Here is a 19835-nt window from a genome sequence, read left to right on the forward strand (position 1 = left end):
CTGATACTTAGCATTTAGGGTTAAAAAAAAATCTTTCTATTCAGTGGGACTCTCTCTTCCATTTGTATTGTAACTTTATAACTGTGAATGACAGGTGTGATTATGAAGATGTGATTTATAGCGAATAATTGTCAGTTAAAAGCCTGTCAAGTTTCCTTCTCACATTTTTACCAAGGATACCCTTGCTACATGTAATGACCATATTCAAGATTTTATAGTGGGAAGAAAGTAGGTATATGGGTTGGTGTAACTATTGTAAGTGTTAAAATTAATGGTTTGGCTACATATATGGAAATTATAAATCTTTTATTTATAAAAGAGGTGAAAGTAGAGAAATACAAAAGGATGGAAAAAGACATTAGCTTATCTAACTAAATAATGTTCCAGTGCTTGGCTCAGCCAGGACTTGTTAACCTCCAATCAGAATTAAACTATCTCCAGAAGACAGGAAGGGAAACCAGCTGTCCACTCACCCAAGATAATGACTAGAGCTGAAGGTGACTCCTGAGGCCTACTTTCTTCTTTGAGCCGACCCTCTTCTTGAAGTCAACTTTCTTCTTGTAGTAACTCTCTCCTTCTTGGAGTGACTCTCTTCTTGGAGTTCACTTTCTACTAGCCTCCTTCACCAGATTCCTTCACAGCCTCCTTCCTCAGGGATTTTCATGACTTTTATGGTGGTTTCTTGTCCCTGCCCCTTTTCCTGGGGGCCAATCACAGTTTCCAAATTGAGTTCTCAGCTTTGGAACCACACCTTTCTGAGTGTGTGAACTCTTAAATTTCTGGCTTGTTCTCATCTAGCATCAAGCAAGGTGTAAACTCACTAAGTGGTTTGTGAGCTCCTCAACTCTTAAATTTCTGGCTTGTTCTCCCCTAGCATCAAGTAGAATGTGAACTCAGAGAACCAAGAATTTCCCTTCACACTACTGAAAACCTCTCAGCAATTTTTACTTTTTCCTCTCTCCAGCTTTTTTACCTTAAATTATTAGCATCATATGGAATAATGTAAACTATTAAATTTTAACAATCTAACTTTGAATCCTACTTTTTTTATCCCTGGATTATTTTCTCCAAAGGAATGAAAGGATTGAAATGAATGCTTGTGTATGATTCAGTTCTAATAATATTTGAGTGTTTTATTACTATCTACATGAACTTTTTTTTTACTATTACTATCTACAAGTCTTTTATTGTCCTTAAAGTATTATATGCCATTATTAGTTTATTATTAAGACTAAGTGTAATTACTTGCTTATGAACATTTATTGGGTCATGCTTATGATAAAGCTTACTCACCCACTTCCTGATAGAGAAGTAATGGATTCAAAGTGCATTTTGAGACATTATATGTATATGTAGGCCAATGAATGCCTGCATTTTACTTATATGTGTTTGTAACCTTTTTTCCCTTTCTCAATGAGGAGGGGCAGGGAGGGAAGTTATCCAGATGGGAAAAAATGTAAACTTAAAACCAAAACTGAATATATATAAATACTGGGCCACCATTTACACCATCAGGATGCAAGTGTCATTTGAATTACTACTAACTTATCCCATAGACTATAAGTTCCCCCCAAATAGGGGTTGTCTTGTTCTCTCCTTCACATGCTTTTTACCCCTTTCCCATTATACTAGTCAATGAATGTCCTCAAACTCTTCTACTCCATACCCCAGAGGTTGAAATAAAACCTGATGGAGGGGCAGGGAGGTACATGTATCATATACAACATACTATGAATATACACTTTTATGTCAAATTGTTATTTCTAATATATCAGAGAGAGCCTGGTTGCAGCATCTCCTCTAGGTATGCTCACTCCTGCTTTGTACTCCTTACCATCCTTCCCACTTTTCTGGGTCTCTCCTGTTTCCTAGAAGCTTCCAGCTCATATTATTGTCAACTGGGCCCCAGCAGTCAACCTTTGCTGCCTTCCTTCCAGTGACTCAGATGGGTAAAACATCTGTCTTGATGACTCTTCTCCCTTTGAAATCCCTTGCCCCGAGTCAGAAAAGGGGTGACTGACCCAGGCACCCCATTCATTTATCTAGAAGGAATGACTGACTGGAGGATTTAATAGAGTGGGGACACAACAGAGAAGTTACAGGGTGGATAGAAGTATTCTTGGAAGATAGAAGGAAGCAGCATATACCCAATCTCTTAAAGCCCTTTAGAAAGAGCAGTTCTAATGCCACTTCCCTACTAGTGACTGCATGGCTTACAAAATAGAAGTACAAATTCTTTGCATGGCATTTAGGGCCTTCATGATCTGACCCAAACCCACCTTCTCTGTCTTCCCACTATATACCTTCCTATGGAGTGGCTAAATGGCTCAAAGGATAAGAGCATTGAGCCTATAATCAAAAAATCAGAGTTCAAATACATCTACAAGATACTTGCTATGTGAGCTTGAACAACTCATTTGATCAGCTTGCCTTAATCCACTAGAGAAGGAAATGGCAATCAATTACAGTATCCTTGCTAAGAAAACCCCTGTAGAGTACCACCTAATGGGGTCCAAAAGGTATTTTGGCCTAGCATCTAAAGTGAATAGCTAGATTAAATCAGCATTGTCTGACAAAAGGGATAAAAGGATACAGATATGCTTATTAAACCAGACCCCTTAACTCCCAGAAACAAATTAACTGCAGTAAACTTTTCCTCATCCCCACCTTAAAGCATCTTTTTCTCTTCTGAAACTCCTTGTGGGTAAAACTAGGCTAGTTACCATTTTTTTTTCACGAGGTTGGACTTTTGCTAAACTTCCGTTATTAGCTGTAATTAAAAAAAACAACCCTTACTTTTCATCTTAGAATCAATACTGTGTTGGCTTCAAGGGAGGAGTGTCAAAATCTAGGGAATTGGGGTTGTGATTTGCCCAGTCACACAGCTAGGGTGTATGAAGCCAGATTTAAAACCAGGACCTTCCTTCTCTGGGCCTGGCTCTCAAGCCACTGAGATAAGCCAGCTGTCCCTATTTATGTTCTATTTTAAAATGGTAATCTTAAAAAAGACCTTAAAAAACTTGTGGCTTAAGTAAAAAGATTTAAAGGTATTATTCCAAATAAACTCAACTTGGTTATCCTTTGCTCTGCCTAGCACAGAATTCATGCCATGCTTAATGGCTATTGAATGATCCTATAAAAGACCCCAAAATAATTCAACTTAAATTATTTCACGTTTTAAGGAACTCCATTTTAGCCATAAAAGGGCATAAATCCTATTATGTTTGTATTTAGAAAACTCAATAGTTTTGAGTGTGGACTAAAGTGGTGCCACAGGGTCAATTCCCACCCTTCTCACTAAACCCCTTCCCCATTTTAGGTCCCATATTTACAAAGACAATGAAAATACTAAATTTATTACACTCAGAATTCAAATTACCATAAGGTTAATGATATAATCAGCTATTTGGGGCAAAGTAGTTCTACTTTTAAGTAACTTATATGTAAAACATATTTTTGGTCATGTTGGGTAAAAAGTTGTCAATGCCATTTTAAACCACGAGCAAAATGAAAAATTTGCTCATTACAACCTGTAAAACTATCATACCGGAGATCAAAAGCAATACTAAAAATAACTTGGTATGAAACATTCATTATTCCATACAAAAAAAAAAGGTATAAATTTAAATGTTACTGCATTTCCTTAAAAAAAAAAAAATAAAGATTCAAACAAACTGTTAATAACAGTGTCACTCATTCTCCAAACTGGGCACATCAAATCCAGCGTTGTGAGTTTATTTTTATTTGGAAGTGAAATTAGAACTTTTAACTATTAATACAAATGCCAAGATACTACACAAAACATCCACAGGTAGGTTTTTTTTTTTTTTATCACTTTTTGAATTGTTCACAAACATTTCCTACATAATCCAACATACAACAGAGAAATGGTACATCTTTCTTTCAAATCTGCATACAATGGAAAAACAAGTATATATATATATATTTTTACAAAGTTTAACTAGTAGACACCAGGCAAGTTGACAGTTGTATAGTCTACAAGTGAGGAATTATCTAAAAAGAATCAGAATTTATTCAGCTTCAGTCATTTTCATAACCAAGTGTTATTCTGATTAGTAAAACTTGCTGCTAATCAGGCTTCAGGTGTGTACCTATACCAATTTGTGGTACTGCTCCCAGCTTGGTTGTTCTTCACAATTACTAACATAGAAAATTGTGCTGCAAGTAGGGGCAAGCATTTGCAAAAACCAGCTTGTTGCATGAATGAATGTGATGTAATTCCTTCCCAAGCAATGGACTTTCAAGTCAAGTTGTCACCAGGACTTATTTGCTTATTTATGTCCAGGAAGATACACCTATATCCACAGAGGAGCTGAAAATCAAACTTAGTGTTTAATTAGTGCTGCTTAAGTCTAGGGGGAAAGATTTATCCATTTGAGATTTAATTTCTTAAAAAAAAAAATGACCACCAAAAATAGGTTCACTAAATTTATTTTAAAAATCATAAAACGTTTCTTACAAAAGAGCATTACATTCTGCACACTGCTCTGAATGGATGCCAGGGACACGTGGACTATTGATACTCTTTCTCCCCTGTCCCACCCCCCCAAAAAATTACAGTGACCACAAAGCAAGGTGTTCACAATAGTTACAGGAGGGGAAAAAAAAAATTTCTTTTTACCACCAACAATGAACAAAAATAAAATTCACTCTCTCTGCTGCTGTTTCAAAATTTCAATGTTAGTTTTGCGCGCCCTTCCCCCCCACCCTGTTTGTAAGGAACTAAAACATTACATCTGGTGAACAGCAAAGATTTCACTACACCTCAAATGCAGAACACCTATGAAGCAGAGGAATGTTGGCTTTTTAAACAGAAGCAGATAAAAAAAAAAAGATGCAGGACTCCTTCAGTTCTTCACTAGTCTTAGAAAAACTTTCCAGAATACTGCTTCACACTATAAAAAAGAAAAAATATCTTGCATTAGAATCCTTCAACATCTGCATACTGCTTCACACTATAAAAGAAAAGAAAAAAAAATGCGAATTAGAATTTTTGTACAGAACATCTTGCATCAACATCAAAAAAAAGACAATAAATTTAATGTTAAATTAAAATGACAAACTTGTCAATTAAAGTTTAAATGTAAATTTAAATTTGAAAACATAAGCAATTAAAATTAAAGACTAAAAAAGTCCAACAGCAGAAAAATGCTTAACATTAACAGACAGCATAGCAGGATTAAGAAAATGAAAATTTTAAAAAGCTGTTAATATTTGGCAGGAAAGACAAAAGAAATGCCAGGTGTGAAATGCTGCATTAACAGCACCAATCGTTTTCAACTTGTCCTGTAGAGGCATGGCCTGTGCCATATGGCAGACTGTGATTTGTTGTCGTTTTAGTTATCTAAAAACAACAAAATCACTAGTCTTCCACACAGAACTAGGCCAATATCCAATGAAATCTTCCATATTTTCTACAGGCTCTATATAATTTATTACAAGTAGTTTTTGCAGCAGTTTTCACCAGAGAAATGAGAGGACTGCTTGGTTAAGGCTTCTTCCAGCAAGATTAGTATTGAGGGTGTCTTCATTTTAGTAAGAAAGCAGAAGAAAATGAAGCAAACTACCAGGATCTTTAGAAGTTAGGTCGCCCAAAATAGATTTGAGATACCATGGCTTCTAAAAGAAATATTAATCGAGGGAAAAAAGCTTCAAGTTTTAGTATGTTAAAGTGAATTAAAAGAATTCAAAGATTAACTTCAACCTACCTGTTTTGCAGTAAATACTGTGCATTCTGTATCTGGTCCTGTGTTCCTGTAATGGTAATAATTCGATCCTCAGATCCTTCCAAAGGTTCATCAATTTTGATTGATGCTCCAGATTCATGACGTATTTGTTTGATTCGCTGACCACCTTTGCCAATAATAGACCCAGCCAACTGAAAAGCATAAAACCATTGACAATCAAAAATATATTCATGATTCACCTTTTAGAGAATATTATGCTATATTTTGGAGGCATTAAACTAGAGAAATTTTAGCACATAGGAATACAAACAACTCAAATCTTAAGAAAAGGGGTTCTGAATATGGGTGGACATGAACTTGTTAAGTTAATGTAGTTTTAATCTATTTCAGTATAACTGATTTCCTTTGTAATCCCATTTTCAGCATTTAAAAACATTCTGAGGCATCTAAAAAAGTTACCAGATTGCTAAAGGGAATCATGAAAAGAAAAAGTGGTTAAGATTAATACAGACAGATCTGTATTTCATTTGTTTCATCAACTTTATGGGCAGAAAAATTCACTTCACTCAAATTATTGATTAGTCAAGAACAATTTAAAGAACTGGTCTAGTTGATGGATAATGTAATGGAAAAAATTAAGCTGCCAAATTAAAATTAAAGATTAAGTAACTACTTTAGTTTTAGGCAAATGCACATCAAAATGGAAAACAGGTGTCAACACAATCCATTTGAGTCAACAATTTGGAGTATGTTAACATTCCTTTACATTGGTCATATCAAGTTCTCTTAAAATTTTACCAACACATAATATCTTAAGTAGGATACTAACAATTATGATTATCAGTTTTAAAGATACTGAGAAGAGCTCAAATTGAAGAATGTTAATGATCTGTAATACATTCTTCTCTTCCTCTTAGAATATCAGAAATCAAAGTCTTGAAGTTTGTCAGTAAATTCAACCACAATATGAAATTATTCAACCTGAGAATGATATAGCAATAAAAAACTGAGCTAATAGTTGAATTACTTACATCTTTGGGAATAGTTACTTGTGTTGTAATAATGGGTCCACCAAGATCACCATATGAGCCACGGCCCCCTGCATAGGAATAATCTAATTTAAATCATAAGCATCAAGTTCTTTATGAAACAGGAATTTTTTTTTAAACTCAAGAAGGATAAAAACACTTACCATATCCAGAACCACCCTAAAGATTGTGGGAAGAGAAATGTGAAAAATTATTCCATAAAAAAATATGTATGTTAACTTCAGTTTTAAAAACAATTAAATGTTCATGCAAGTTTTTAATTAAACACAACCAAGGAAATCAAGTAAAAACAAACATTCCCCTCCCCTCTCCCAATAAAGCATTATTATCTCTTGAAATTTCTAGTTAATTTCAGAAGGATTTCTACACCTTCAGGATATAAAACAGGCCCCCCCATTTAATCCCCAACATTTACTAAAATAACAAAGACCCCAATTATAGTTGTAATTTGTATATGAAACAGAAACCCCATCCCTTGTTAATTTAAGTTCAAATCAGAGAATCACTAGGCACCCACACCAATCTATGATTCAAATAAAGTTTTAAGACTTAAAAAAAAATGTAATACCGTAAACTCATGGTACTCAACCTGTGGTTCATAAGCCATCTGCCATTCGGAAGGACTCCATGTATCTATTGCAGAGTCCCAAGTCTCATCAGCACTAAAACCAACCTGTATCAGTTAACAAACAAGGTCAATTCATATAAACATACTATGCCGATGTAACATTTTATTTTCAAATATTAATGATCTCATAAACAACCAGTGATAGTTCAGTTTGTGATTCACCCCCCCATTATGCATAATATTATAGAGAAGGAATACTACATGACTGGAATTCTAAGTGTGGGTAACTAGAAGAGTTGTTTATATTTCTTCTGGTGTAAGAGATGATAACACAATGTCGCACACCTTTGTACGTAGAAGGTTGCATATGGTCAAAGTGATTCATTAAAAACTTCAGCCATTTGTAAATGCATTTTGGCACTGGGGTATGAAAAAAAATTAAGTTTCTCCAATCTTGGCTGAATAAAATGTCAAAGTGTTTATTTAATGTCTCCTTAATCTCATAACAGCAATTAATGTGCCACCTAGTGTTTCCCCCCAACAAGTTTTAATAAGGTACATTGTAAGACTACAAAAATTTTTAAATACTAAGGACATGAATAAATTGTTAATTAGCTTTATTTGCTACATGGCAACAAGATAAATAAAATTCATACCATGCCATCATAACGGTCACCAGGTCTTCCTCTTCTGTCATAAGCCATAAGATCTCTGAAAGAGGAAAAAAAAATAGTTATATAGAAAAACATTAAGTCAGAAAAGTATTCTGGCCCTAGAGTAGACAAAACATAACCTACCCTCCTCTAGGTGGTGGTGGTGGAGGAAGAGGAAGATTTCGAGCTCTGCTACCACCCCTGCCACCACGTCCAGGAGGAGGTGGTGGGGGTCCTCTGCGAGGGCTCATGTCGTCATAATCTCTTCTAGATGGGGGCATAGGACGCCCACCACGACCTGGAGGCATTCTATCAAAGCCCCCTCTTCCCCGCATGGGAAACCCTACAGGGCGTCCTCGTCTATCATCAAACATCATTGTGAAACCACCATAGTCATAGGTTTCATCATAGAAATTGGGATCATAGGGTTGCGCGCGTCCTTTGATGGGAGACTAAAACAAGGAGGGAAAAAAAGATTATGCAATTATTACATATATAAAGAACCACATCATCAAATATCCTAAGGCAAGACACTCATCGAACCATTTGAAAATTCATTTCTTTCAAATGAGATCCTACACCAAACATTTCCTGGTAGTTATTTTCATATTTTCTAATACTTCACATTTCAATAAAATCTAAGTATGTAATATCCAACTCCTACTGCATGTTACAGTGTGCCAGAGAGATTAAGAAAAACAAGAAAATGTTTTGTTAATCTTTAAAAAAACAACTTATTTCTTTGAATATCCTTGATGGATAAAGTCAAGCAGAATTGCATGAATTCTTTTTAATTTTAGAAAAGGACCAACTAAACATAAATCAACAATCATGTACTTAATGCCTATTTGCTAGGTGATGGGAATAAAAATACCAAGAATGAAACCACACCACTATTTCATTTTTGCATTAATGCTCAAAACCGTATGCTGCCTATTATACTTTCTTGATTTTGCCCTACTTCCTTTTAATGTGAACTCTTGTCTACTTTCTTCTGCATTACTTAGATGTTATCCAAATATATCTATTCCTTTCTAGTCACTTTTAAAAACATACTCCAAAAACTGGGGTTAATAGCATCCAGTCACAACTTAGTATAGAATAAACCTGTCTATATTGTATTGTACCGATAAATAGGGAAACATCAAGGCACTATTCAACAACCAGCCTAAAGTGGTGGCTTAAAATAAAACAAAAAAAAATTTTAAATAACCTCTAAGTAAAAGTTGCTTGATTGGGAAGTTACTACTGAAACAAGGTGTGAAATTACTGCAAAACAGAGTTAACATTTTCTCCAAAAATTTCTATAGCTGTGAATGAATCAGCCCTGCCCACTCCAAATGAAACCTTAAAAGATAGTGTCTTTACCTCAGATATAAGATCCAATATGATCTTTATGCACTCCACAACTCTATCAGGCTTTCCACCGATAAGAACAACTCTATCAGTGGAATGAGGACAGCATTCCTGGAAAAGCTTGATAGTTGTCTGAGTGTTCTGTAAAAGAAAAAATGTAGAACACTTATTAAGATGGGTTAAGACAACTTGCACTTAACAGATGACTAGTTTTTGATAAATTTACATTTGCTTTGGTGCAAGATGGTAAATATTTTTACAGTGCAGGTTATAATACCAATATATCTAGTGATTTAGTGCTATGGTACAGCAGTGTGAGAAGCCTGGACACACAAGCAATCTTGATTTTAATATAGTTGGCAAGATTTGCCCAAATATTATAACACATGAAAACACTGAGGATCTAGGAATGAAAAATCCCACCTCCATGACATGAAAAGTACTAAAACCTATTCTTTTTGATAAGGAGTAAGGTAGGAGGAAAAAAAAGGTGCCTTTACCTCTCGAAGTTCTTTGATTTTAGCACCTTTGACCCCAATAATTCCTCCTGCCAGACTCTGGTGAATCAACAGTCTTAACTCGCAGTCAAAGTCGCTTCCTTTATAGTGTTGGTACTGCAGATGGAGATTTATAAAACTTTAGTGCAAAACCAAAAAAAATCCCCCAAACACATCTATCTTTTATAAGCATAATCACAATATACTTGTTGCAGTGAACAACCTGAAGTTATATTTCAATAACTTTACCAGTTATGTGCTTATTATCCTCAATAGCCAGGCCCAAAAAGGACATTCTGCACCACCTTAAAAAACTATTTTTTTTTTCAGGTCCTGCAACACCATACCCACACTGCAGCCATTTAGCATGTCGCTGTTACCACAGAAATTATTAACAACATTCAAATAACACCATAATATAAATGACTGCAAAGCACTTTGCAAATGTAGTTAATTCCCACTGCAGCATGGAGCAGGGTCAACAGTGAGTTGTAAGACCATTCATATATCTTATTTTCAAGCATTTTCTCTAGAGATGGGAAAAGTACACTATGTTAAAATGAAATTGATCCTATGGGCCAGGCTCCATACTTCAGTGGGGGTTCAATGGCACTATGACATACATTTAAGCATTCCACAGCATCAGATTCGAGCGGGAGCTGGCTGGTTGCAGTGGGTGATGGCAACTGCAGGCCCTGAAAGTAGAAAAATAAGAGTAATAGGTTAAGTGTCTAATGTGATCAGGCTATTGTCGCATATATTGGTAAAGCTACTACAACATTTAAACTTAAAATGTTATCTAGATAAACTTTTCTCCTTGTCTAACTCAAACTATTTTAACAAAACTTCCTGAAACTTTACTTCTAGACACTCAAAAAACCAAAGAGCTTATATTAAACATTACCCCCTCCCAACGACCCCCCAATTCTAATTAACTGAAATTCAAATTTCCATCTCTCTTAACTAAAACTGATTCTAAGAAGTCTGTACATGTTAAGGGCAATAATAAAAGGGGAAACTGACAGAAGGCTGCTCATAATTGACACTCCAGGAAATTGCCAGTCTTTATTTTCTAACAATGAGCAGTTGTGTTGCACTATTATGCAGCAGGCTGGACAAACATACCATAACTATTGTACCCAAAGTACTAATATACTATTCTTTTATCTCACCCCACTGGCTCAGGGATACCTGTTAAAACTAATAATCCCCCTTTCATTCCAAATATACAAATGAATAAAAATGAGCCTACCTCTTCCAAGGTAGGGATGATTTTCTTCAGTATTTCTCCAATTGTTTCAATATCTGCACTGATACTCAATATGCTGTCAAACATCACAAATACCAGAGAGTACAAAAAAGGTGGAAAAGAAAAATGAGTTTTGTGTTCATCATAGAAAGGTAAACTTCACAGAAAAGTAACATGATTATTTAATATTCCCCATTTAAAGCAGTTTATTTACAGACTTTTCACATGCATTGTTTTACGCCCAAAACAGACATGATAAGGTCTTGCAGAGATAGCGAATAGAGAGAAAGAGACAGACTAGAGAAGAGTATGGACTTGGAAGGGCTCAGATTAAGTGGGCAACAAACTGACCAGAACTGAAGCTGAGGTGAATATGTTCCCCGCCACCACTAATTTACGGATACCCTCAACTATTACATTGGAAAATTGGCACACCTTCTCATAGAAGTGGGGGAGGGGCTATATGCAAGTGGTGAACATTATATTTGGAATAAAGTTATGAGACCAGTTAGAAATTAGATTACTAATGGGCTCTGCAAGAAAACAAATACAAATGCAAGACAAAACAAAGACAACACAAATGAGAAGTGAAGTAAAGTGAACCAGAGTTAGCATTTCATCAGAAAAAATTATGAACAGGCAATGTTGGGAAGCAAGGTGGGCCACAAAGACAGAGAGCGAAAGACTATTTTGAAACAATTTGATTTACAATGCAGCAAATATGCAACACTTGAAGCTGTGCTCCTTCCATCGAAATAAAATTAGTGGATCGTTTGGGTGGGCAACTCACGGTAAAAGTTCAGTGACAAAAAGACTTAATGGGGAAAATAAGACAGAAACTTGAAAAACAATACACCGTCTAAAGGGGATACTATTTAATTATATAAAAGGCAGGTAATAAAATACATTTCTCTCTTTCTAATCAGGCAGTGAGGCATAAACTGTTGGGACATACCGCTCGGGGCCACTGCTGTCTGGGACTGAAACACTGGCATTGTACTGCATTGGTCATTGGCGTTCGTGGATGTTGGCATTGGGCATGGGCATTCAATCAGAAGTTGTCAAGTATGGTACCCGTTTGGCAACGAGCACATTTTTGGGCATAGCCAACCAGGGTTTTCACATGGGCGTTCAGGGGCGGATGGGCCAACGTCATGGTGGGCAACGCAGGGGTAAGTCGATCCAGTACATGGGCAACGGAGATATATGGCCAAAAAAACAAGGAGAGGGAAAAGGGGGAAAAGCAATAAATTTTAATTTAATACAAACTATACTCATTACTCTCAATTAATGAAACAAGCTTAAGTTGTTCTGAAGACTAACACAATAATGGACTGCTCTATATCTGACTGTGCCTTAACATTTAAGGACCTTAAAATGATGGTTCTAACTAATTATTTTTTACAAACGTTGTTTCAGTAGCAGGCTGGCTCATGAGGGTAGACACAAAACCTGTCATGACTTGTTTTATTGAAATCTTGAGGAAATGGGGAAATTAATAACCCAGATAATGATAGACAACATCTGGATTAAGAGGAGAGATGTTTATTTAAGGAAAAAAGTAAAACAAAAACTTCCACACCACCAAAAATCCTGGCTAATAAAAAGTTTGGTTTTTGGATGTTTAAAACTTATTTCTGGGTCCTAATAGGCAAGTTTGAAAACTTTTATAACAATTTTTCAAGTTCAGTTTACAGTAATCAAGAGGAACATACAAAGATCTGCGACCGAAAGAGAAACGAAATACTGTCAGATAAGTGTTCAACACAAAGTCATAATTGCCTTAATTTTAGCAAGATGTTAAATATAAGGGCGTAGACTATGAGAAATAATTTAGGCGCTTTGGTGTAGTCAAGTCCTATAAATACATACTTCTGGGAGATGCCATATCAAATGTGTCTAATCACAAGAGTCAACCCACTATAAAATTTGAACACTCAAGTTATAGCCATTGACAAATTGCTTCCCAATTATAGAATAAGTTCCTACACTAACCTATACCCATATTTAAATCATGCAATTGCCTTAACATTAATGTTTTTGTGCTTCATGTGCAAGCTGTTAAAGAACAGATGGACAGTTTTATCAAAGGAATTTAAAAAATCATTGGGTTAAATCAGCCACCTGCAGTGGTTTTCAGTACTACTGTAATTGATTCACACATATGGGAAATGGTGCAATTAAGGGTTTTTAAGCTTTGTCAATATTTCTAATTAAGATGTTATCTTGCTTGAAGTGTATAATTTAGTGGAATCCTGTTAGAAAACGTAGAGGTTTAATATAAACCTCCTCCCACACGATTCAATCTGGGTTTTAATTGTAACAGGAATGGCAAAAACTTGAAAGTCTTCTATATAAAAAAATTCATTATAAATGGCTTGTACCTAGACTATTAAATGAAGCCTATGATTGAATTTCAAAATTTCTAGCAACACATAAACAGAAGCTGAACGAATAGTAGATTAAAGTCTTGAATACTTACGTCTGTACGAAGTGCTTTAATATTTTTGCCTCCTTTCCCAATCACTGCTCCAGCATTCTGGGAAAAATACAAATGAGGAGATATTAATCTAGATTTGCAGTTTTAAATACTTAAATCTTCATGGCCCATCAAAAAATTTTTTGGTTGGCAAGATTTTAACTAGTCTCAAATCCACTCATCCTAATACACTATTGAAATAAAACTAAGTCCACAGAAAAGCCCATTTTCTCCAGTCTCATAACTTATGTAGTTGCTTTAAAAAATGGCACTTATGCCCCCTTAATAAATAACCGCAGAACAAAAAATATTTCATTCCCTTTGTAGAAATATCATGAAACTTTTTGAGAATGATTTTAAATATATAATGGTTACATAGAATTTAAGAAAGCAATTTCTGCTCCTACAAATCTCTAATTTCAGGGAACTATAATCAAAACTTCCAATTGCCAAAATAAAAGGCTTTATTACCTCTGAACCCCCCAACCTTATTTTTATTAGAATTATGAAAAATATATTCATACAATAACTAAATAAAAATCAAGGTTTAATTGTTTTAAATTTTAGTCAGTTATAAATTCACCTCATACCTTGCTTTGAAGCAAAATGCGCAGTTCAACCATCTCGTCAGTGTTTCTAGATCTTTTAAAGGCCTGCTCCTCCTCCATATCTTCAGCAGGGCGCTTACCTAAAAAATAGGCGGTTTGAATGAAAGAATGTCTAATTATTCTCTTTATTAATAGTGTCATCCTTTTCTTAAACTTTGCTTCATTTGGGGACTTTATAATTTTATAAATTAAGAATAATCTTGAGGATGAAGTTACTAAAAGATAGACGTAACTCCTATTCAGATGAAATGTTTGTTGCTAAATGCAAGTTACTAAAAGGCTACACAAAATATTGTTACATTCTCTTTAAAGCCTGGCTCAATCAAATGTTTTTCTCATAAAGTCTATTTATTAACAAGCATAGTATGCACCTTGACAAAATATCCCACTGAATTGGATATTTTAAATCCAAAGTCCAATTTGTAGATTGTCAGATCAGCATAAATAATATAGCTGAACTTTTCTGTTTATAAAAGCAAATTTAAAAAGGCACCAAAAGGAGAACTATTTCTTCCACATGCAAAGCTACAAAATGCCTAACTAGTAATCCAAAATAAATATGGATTCAGCTAAGCATCTAATGACATTGGATATTTAATGAATTTGGAATGAAAACCACATTAAAGTTTCTATAATTGTGACTTTTTAAAAAAATCCCACCACATTCATACTATTCATATAAAGAGGGAAATATTAAGATTTACTCACCAAATTCACCATTGGTTTCAGTATTGGGGAAGGTTTCTTCTGGCTGCTCAGTCTCCATTTTCTCAGATTAAATGGGTAGACAATCTGTCAAAGAGTAAACAAGCTAGTACATCTGGTTCATTGGAAATCAAGCTGTGTATTATCTCACTAAACTGAGCAAGCAAAGAAATGACTCTGCTTCTAGAACGTACCAGTATTATATATCCTTGAAGGGCAGAACTGAAGTGTTCTGGGCGGGATCAACAACTGACACCCTAGTGCTGCAGTAGCCTATAAAAACCAACATAAATCAGTTTTGATTTTTCTATTACTGAACACTAATCCTGACGTAAAGTTTAAATTGAACCTCAATCTTATTTCTGTAACTATTTTTTAATGACCAGGGCATAGCTAGACCCTAACTAAGCATTCTAAAAAGAAAACCATAATGTTAATTCGAAGTTGACGAATATTTAAAATTTATTGCATCGCCTAAATATTTTGATGTTTTCTCTTCAAAAGAAAAACGTATACTTATTCAATGGGCATTTATTTCATTATTTCTCTCAATAAGGATACAAAAAATTTATTCTGGTTACAATTAGCTACTTTTACAAGGTCCTTTTTTGAGGATGATAGTAGCAAGTCAAAAAATAATATGCCAATTCTTCCATTCAGTTACTTTAAAATGTACAGGACCTACTTTGGTTTCAAATTAAGAGGTCTTAAAACTGGAAATTATTAATGTTTATCAAGTAGGCTATGAAAGAATAATCTCAAAAAAAAAATTTCATCAACTCCTGAAATTTTAATATCCTCACTCCTCTCCCTTAATAATATGAAGAATTTTGAGATAACTAGAATACTAATACTTGATTTCAGTTTACTTAAAACTAGGACTCGAGCCTTTAAATCCAATAGAAGACATAATAAAACCAGGTCAATCTGGTGGATTATAGCCTGGTGCAGGGATCTACTAAAAAACTTATACTATTCACTCTTATCGCTAATATTTAGTACAATCACTAGACTAAGACAAAGCAGAAACAAGGCAAAGAATGCTGTCATTTTTTAACACTAACACAATTTGAGTCAGCTATAATGACCCAAGATAAAACAAAAACTTGGTCGGGGACATCCTGGCTGGTTTCCTTTGGGCGAATAAGTCTCGTGTAACCTACTAAGGTTAACTCAAGCATTTAACTTTAATCCCACAGGAGAAGCTTCTTTAACAGCATCTCGTGCCGCGGTATGGGGCGAGATTTTCTGGCATAGTCTAACCCCTACAAAGAGAGGAGACCATAGAAAAGACAAGGAGACGCCCTCTATCCTGACTGGCAGAAAGGCCGACACGTGGCTCGGAAGAGCTGAGAGGCGGCCAATTGGTTTGGTATAGGATAGGGTTAAAAATCTACCAGTTAACTCATTCTCCTACGGCAACCCCCCCCCCCCCCCAGGAAACGTTCCCTCCCTCCTCTGCATCTATGAAGCCAGACTAAAATTAAGGCGGAGAAAAATCTCTATTCCGCGAGGTTCGTACATATACATAAAGCGGCCGCTACCCATCCTAAGGCCTTTCATCCCCTCTTNTAGAGGTTTAATATAAACCTCCTCCCACACGATTCAATCTGGGTTTTAATTGTAACAGGAATGGCAAAAACTTGAAAGTCTTCTATATAAAAAAATTCATTATAAATGGCTTGTACCTAGACTATTAAATGAAGCCTATGATTGAATTTCAAAATTTCTAGCAACACATAAACAGAAGCTGAACGAATAGTAGATTAAAGTCTTGAATACTTACGTCTGTACGAAGTGCTTTAATATTTTTGCCTCCTTTCCCAATCACTGCTCCAGCATTCTGGGAAAAATACAAATGAGGAGATATTAATCTAGATTTGCAGTTTTAAATACTTAAATCTTCATGGCCCATCAAAAAATTTTTTGGTTGGCAAGATTTTAACTAGTCTCAAATCCACTCATCCTAATACACTATTGAAATAAAACTAAGTCCACAGAAAAGCCCATTTTCTCCAGTCTCATAACTTATGTAGTTGCTTTAAAAAATGGCACTTATGCCCCCTTAATAAATAACCGCAGAACAAAAAATATTTCATTCCCTTTGTAGAAATATCATGAAACTTTTTGAGAATGATTTTAAATATATAATGGTTACATAGAATTTAAGAAAGCAATTTCTGCTCCTACAAATCTCTAATTTCAGGGAACTATAATCAAAACTTCCAATTGCCAAAATAAAAGGCTTTATTACCTCTGAACCCCCCAACCTTATTTTTATTAGAATTATGAAAAATATATTCATACAATAACTAAATAAAAATCAAGGTTTAATTGTTTTAAATTTTAGTCAGTTATAAATTCACCTCATACCTTGCTTTGAAGCAAAATGCGCAGTTCAACCATCTCGTCAGTGTTTCTAGATCTTTTAAAGGCCTGCTCCTCCTCCATATCTTCAGCAGGGCGCTTACCTAAAAAATAGGCGGTTTGAATGAAAGAATGTCTAATTATTCTCTTTATTAATAGTGTCATCCTTTTCTTAAACTTTGCTTCATTTGGGGACTTTATAATTTTATAAATTAAGAATAATCTTGAGGATGAAGTTACTAAAAGATAGACGTAACTCCTATTCAGATGAAATGTTTGTTGCTAAATGCAAGTTACTAAAAGGCTACACAAAATATTGTTACATTCTCTTTAAAGCCTGGCTCAATCAAATGTTTTTCTCATAAAGTCTATTTATTAACAAGCATAGTATGCACCTTGACAAAATATCCCACTGAATTGGATATTTTAAATCCAAAGTCCAATTTGTAGATTGTCAGATCAGCATAAATAATATAGCTGAACTTTTCTGTTTATAAAAGCAAATTTAAAAAGGCACCAAAAGGAGAACTATTTCTTCCACATGCAAAGCTACAAAATGCCTAACTAGTAATCCAAAATAAATATGGATTCAGCTAAGCATCTAATGACATTGGATATTTAATGAATTTGGAATGAAAACCACATTAAAGTTTCTATAATTGTGACTTTTTAAAAAAATCCCACCACATTCATACTATTCATATAAAGAGGGAAATATTAAGATTTACTCACCAAATTCACCATTGGTTTCAGTATTGGGGAAGGTTTCTTCTGGCTGCTCAGTCTCCATTTTCTCAGATTAAATGGGTAGACAATCTGTCAAAGAGTAAACAAGCTAGTACATCTGGTTCATTGGAAATCAAGCTGTGTATTATCTCACTAAACTGAGCAAGCAAAGAAATGACTCTGCTTCTAGAACGTACCAGTATTATATATCCTTGAAGGGCAGAACTGAAGTGTTCTGGGCGGGATCAACAACTGACACCCTAGTGCTGCAGTAGCCTATAAAAACCAACATAAATCAGTTTTGATTTTTCTATTACTGAACACTAATCCTGACGTAAAGTTTAAATTGAACCTCAATCTTATTTCTGTAACTATTTTTTAATGACCAGGGCATAGCTAGACCCTAACTAAGCATTCTAAAAAGAAAACCATAATGTTAATTCGAAGTTGACGAATATTTAAAATTTATTGCATCGCCTAAATATTTTGATGTTTTCTCTTCAAAAGAAAAACGTATACTTATTCAATGGGCATTTATTTCATTATTTCTCTCAATAAGGATACAAAAAATTTATTCTGGTTACAATTAGCTACTTTTACAAGGTCCTTTTTTGAGGATGATAGTAGCAAGTCAAAAAATAATATGCCAATTCTTCCATTCAGTTACTTTAAAATGTACAGGACCTACTTTGGTTTCAAATTAAGAGGTCTTAAAACTGGAAATTATTAATGTTTATCAAGTAGGCTATGAAAGAATAATCTCAAAAAAAAAATTTCATCAACTCCTGAAATTTTAATATCCTCACTCCTCTCCCTTAATAATATGAAGAATTTTGAGATAACTAGAATACTAATACTTGATTTCAGTTTACTTAAAACTAGGACTCGAGCCTTTAAATCCAATAGAAGACATAATAAAACCAGGTCAATCTGGTGGATTATAGCCTGGTGCAGGGATCTACTAAAAAACTTATACTATTCACTCTTATCGCTAATATTTAGTACAATCACTAGACTAAGACAAAGCAGAAACAAGGCAAAGAATGCTGTCATTTTTTAACACTAACACAATTTGAGTCAGCTATAATGACCCAAGATAAAACAAAAACTTGGTCGGGGACATCCTGGCTGGTTTCCTTTGGGCGAATAAGTCTCGTGTAACCTACTAAGGTTAACTCAAGCATTTAACTTTAATCCCACAGGAGAAGCTTCTTTAACAGCATCTCGTGCCGCGGTATGGGGCGAGATTTTCTGGCATAGTCTAACCCCTACAAAGAGAGGAGACCATAGAAAAGACAAGGAGACGCCCTCTATCCTGACTGGCAGAAAGGCCGACACGTGGCTCGGAAGAGCTGAGAGGCGGCCAATTGGTTTGGTATAGGATAGGGTTAAAAATCTACCAGTTAACTCATTCTCCTACGGCAACCCCCCCCCCCCCCAAGGAAACGTTCCCTCCCTCCTCTGCATCTATGAAGCCAGACTAAAATTAAGGCGGAGAAAAATCTCTATTCCGCGAGGTTCGTACATATACATAAAGCGGCCGCTACCCATCCTAAGGCCTTTCATCCCCACTTTACCGAGCTACCTCGAAATTTCAGCTTAAGTGGTTTGCCAGCCCCCTATCAAGGATTCCTATTCTTCTCTGAAAGCCGACCGGTACAACGGCGGCGTTAATACCCAACAAACAATAGTTTAAAAAAAGGCGAAAGGACGTAGCACAAACGCAGCGCCTCTTTCCTCACCAGAATCCGACGGGAAATGGCGGCCCCTGTAATGGCGCCTACGTGCTACTAGGCGGAGCCGAGAGCGGAGCCCCCTCCCCCCACTCACCACGCGGTCAGGAGGATTTCACCCCCCGCCCTCCCCTCCC

General features: G+C 35.4%; 2 protein-coding genes across 8 annotated transcripts in view; both read right to left on the bottom strand.

The window, feature by feature from the left end:
- Nucleotides 1-3719: 3719 nt before the first annotated feature.
- HNRNPK (heterogeneous nuclear ribonucleoprotein K) lies at nucleotides 3720-15147 on the bottom strand. 4 transcript variants are annotated; one of them, XM_044658556.1, is made up of 16 exons: nucleotides 15067-15147; nucleotides 14876-14959; nucleotides 14150-14247; nucleotides 13563-13619; nucleotides 12036-12079; nucleotides 11084-11156; nucleotides 10455-10526; nucleotides 9835-9948; nucleotides 9347-9475; nucleotides 8123-8430; nucleotides 7982-8036; nucleotides 7347-7430; nucleotides 6901-6916; nucleotides 6740-6822; nucleotides 5730-5899; nucleotides 3720-4916 (listed from the first exon to the last, which is right to left on the bottom strand). In XM_044658556.1, exons 2-16 carry the CDS (start codon nucleotides 14931-14933, stop codon nucleotides 4886-4888), a joined length of 1392 nt encoding a protein of 463 aa, XP_044514491.1. In that variant the 5' UTR covers nucleotides 14934-14959; nucleotides 15067-15147; the 3' UTR covers nucleotides 3720-4885. The 4 variants fall into 4 exon arrangements, with proteins under 4 accessions (XP_044514491.1, XP_044514483.1, XP_044514475.1 ...); XM_044658548.1 differs by having other exon boundaries at nucleotides 3720-4976; XM_044658540.1 differs by having other exon boundaries at nucleotides 7326-7430.
- Nucleotides 15148-16488: 1341 nt separating this feature from the next.
- Nucleotides 16489-19835, bottom strand: part of LOC123231034 (heterogeneous nuclear ribonucleoprotein K-like) — a 7309-nt gene continuing 3962 nt past the window's right edge. For 2 of the 4 annotated variants that reach the window (XM_044657237.1, XM_044657238.1), the window contains exons 2-5: nucleotides 18163-18241; nucleotides 17972-18055; nucleotides 17246-17343; nucleotides 16489-16715 (exon numbers count right to left, since the gene is read on the bottom strand). In XM_044657237.1, coding sequence (XP_044513172.1) covers nucleotides 16602-16715; nucleotides 17246-17343; nucleotides 17972-18029 — 270 coding nt within the window. In that variant the 5' untranslated portion in view covers nucleotides 18030-18055; nucleotides 18163-18241 and the 3' untranslated portion in view covers nucleotides 16489-16601. The remainder of the gene's footprint in view (nucleotides 16716-17245; nucleotides 17344-17971; nucleotides 18056-18162; nucleotides 18242-19835) is intronic. The other 2 variants (XM_044657236.1, XM_044657239.1) reach the window with 1 other exon arrangement.

Source organism: Gracilinanus agilis, chromosome 1 (assembly GCF_016433145.1).
Source record: "Gracilinanus agilis isolate LMUSP501 chromosome 1, AgileGrace, whole genome shotgun sequence".
Taxonomy (NCBI): domain Eukaryota; kingdom Metazoa; phylum Chordata; class Mammalia; order Didelphimorphia; family Didelphidae; genus Gracilinanus; species Gracilinanus agilis.

Excerpts from the sequence above, each read along its gene's own strand:
- HNRNPK (XM_044658534.1), bottom strand. The coding sequence starts at position 14,933 with ATGGAGACTGAGCAGCCAGAAGAAACCTTCCCCAATACTGAAACCAAT. Across the intron at positions 10,527-11,083 it reads TCATCCCTACCTTGGAAGAG|GGCCTGCAGTTGCCATCACC; the intron begins GTAGGCTCATTT and ends TTCTACTTTCAG. Across the intron at positions 7,431-7,981 it reads GTGACCGTTATGATGGCATG|GTTGGTTTTAGTGCTGATGA; the intron begins GTATGAATTTTA and ends TAACTGATACAG.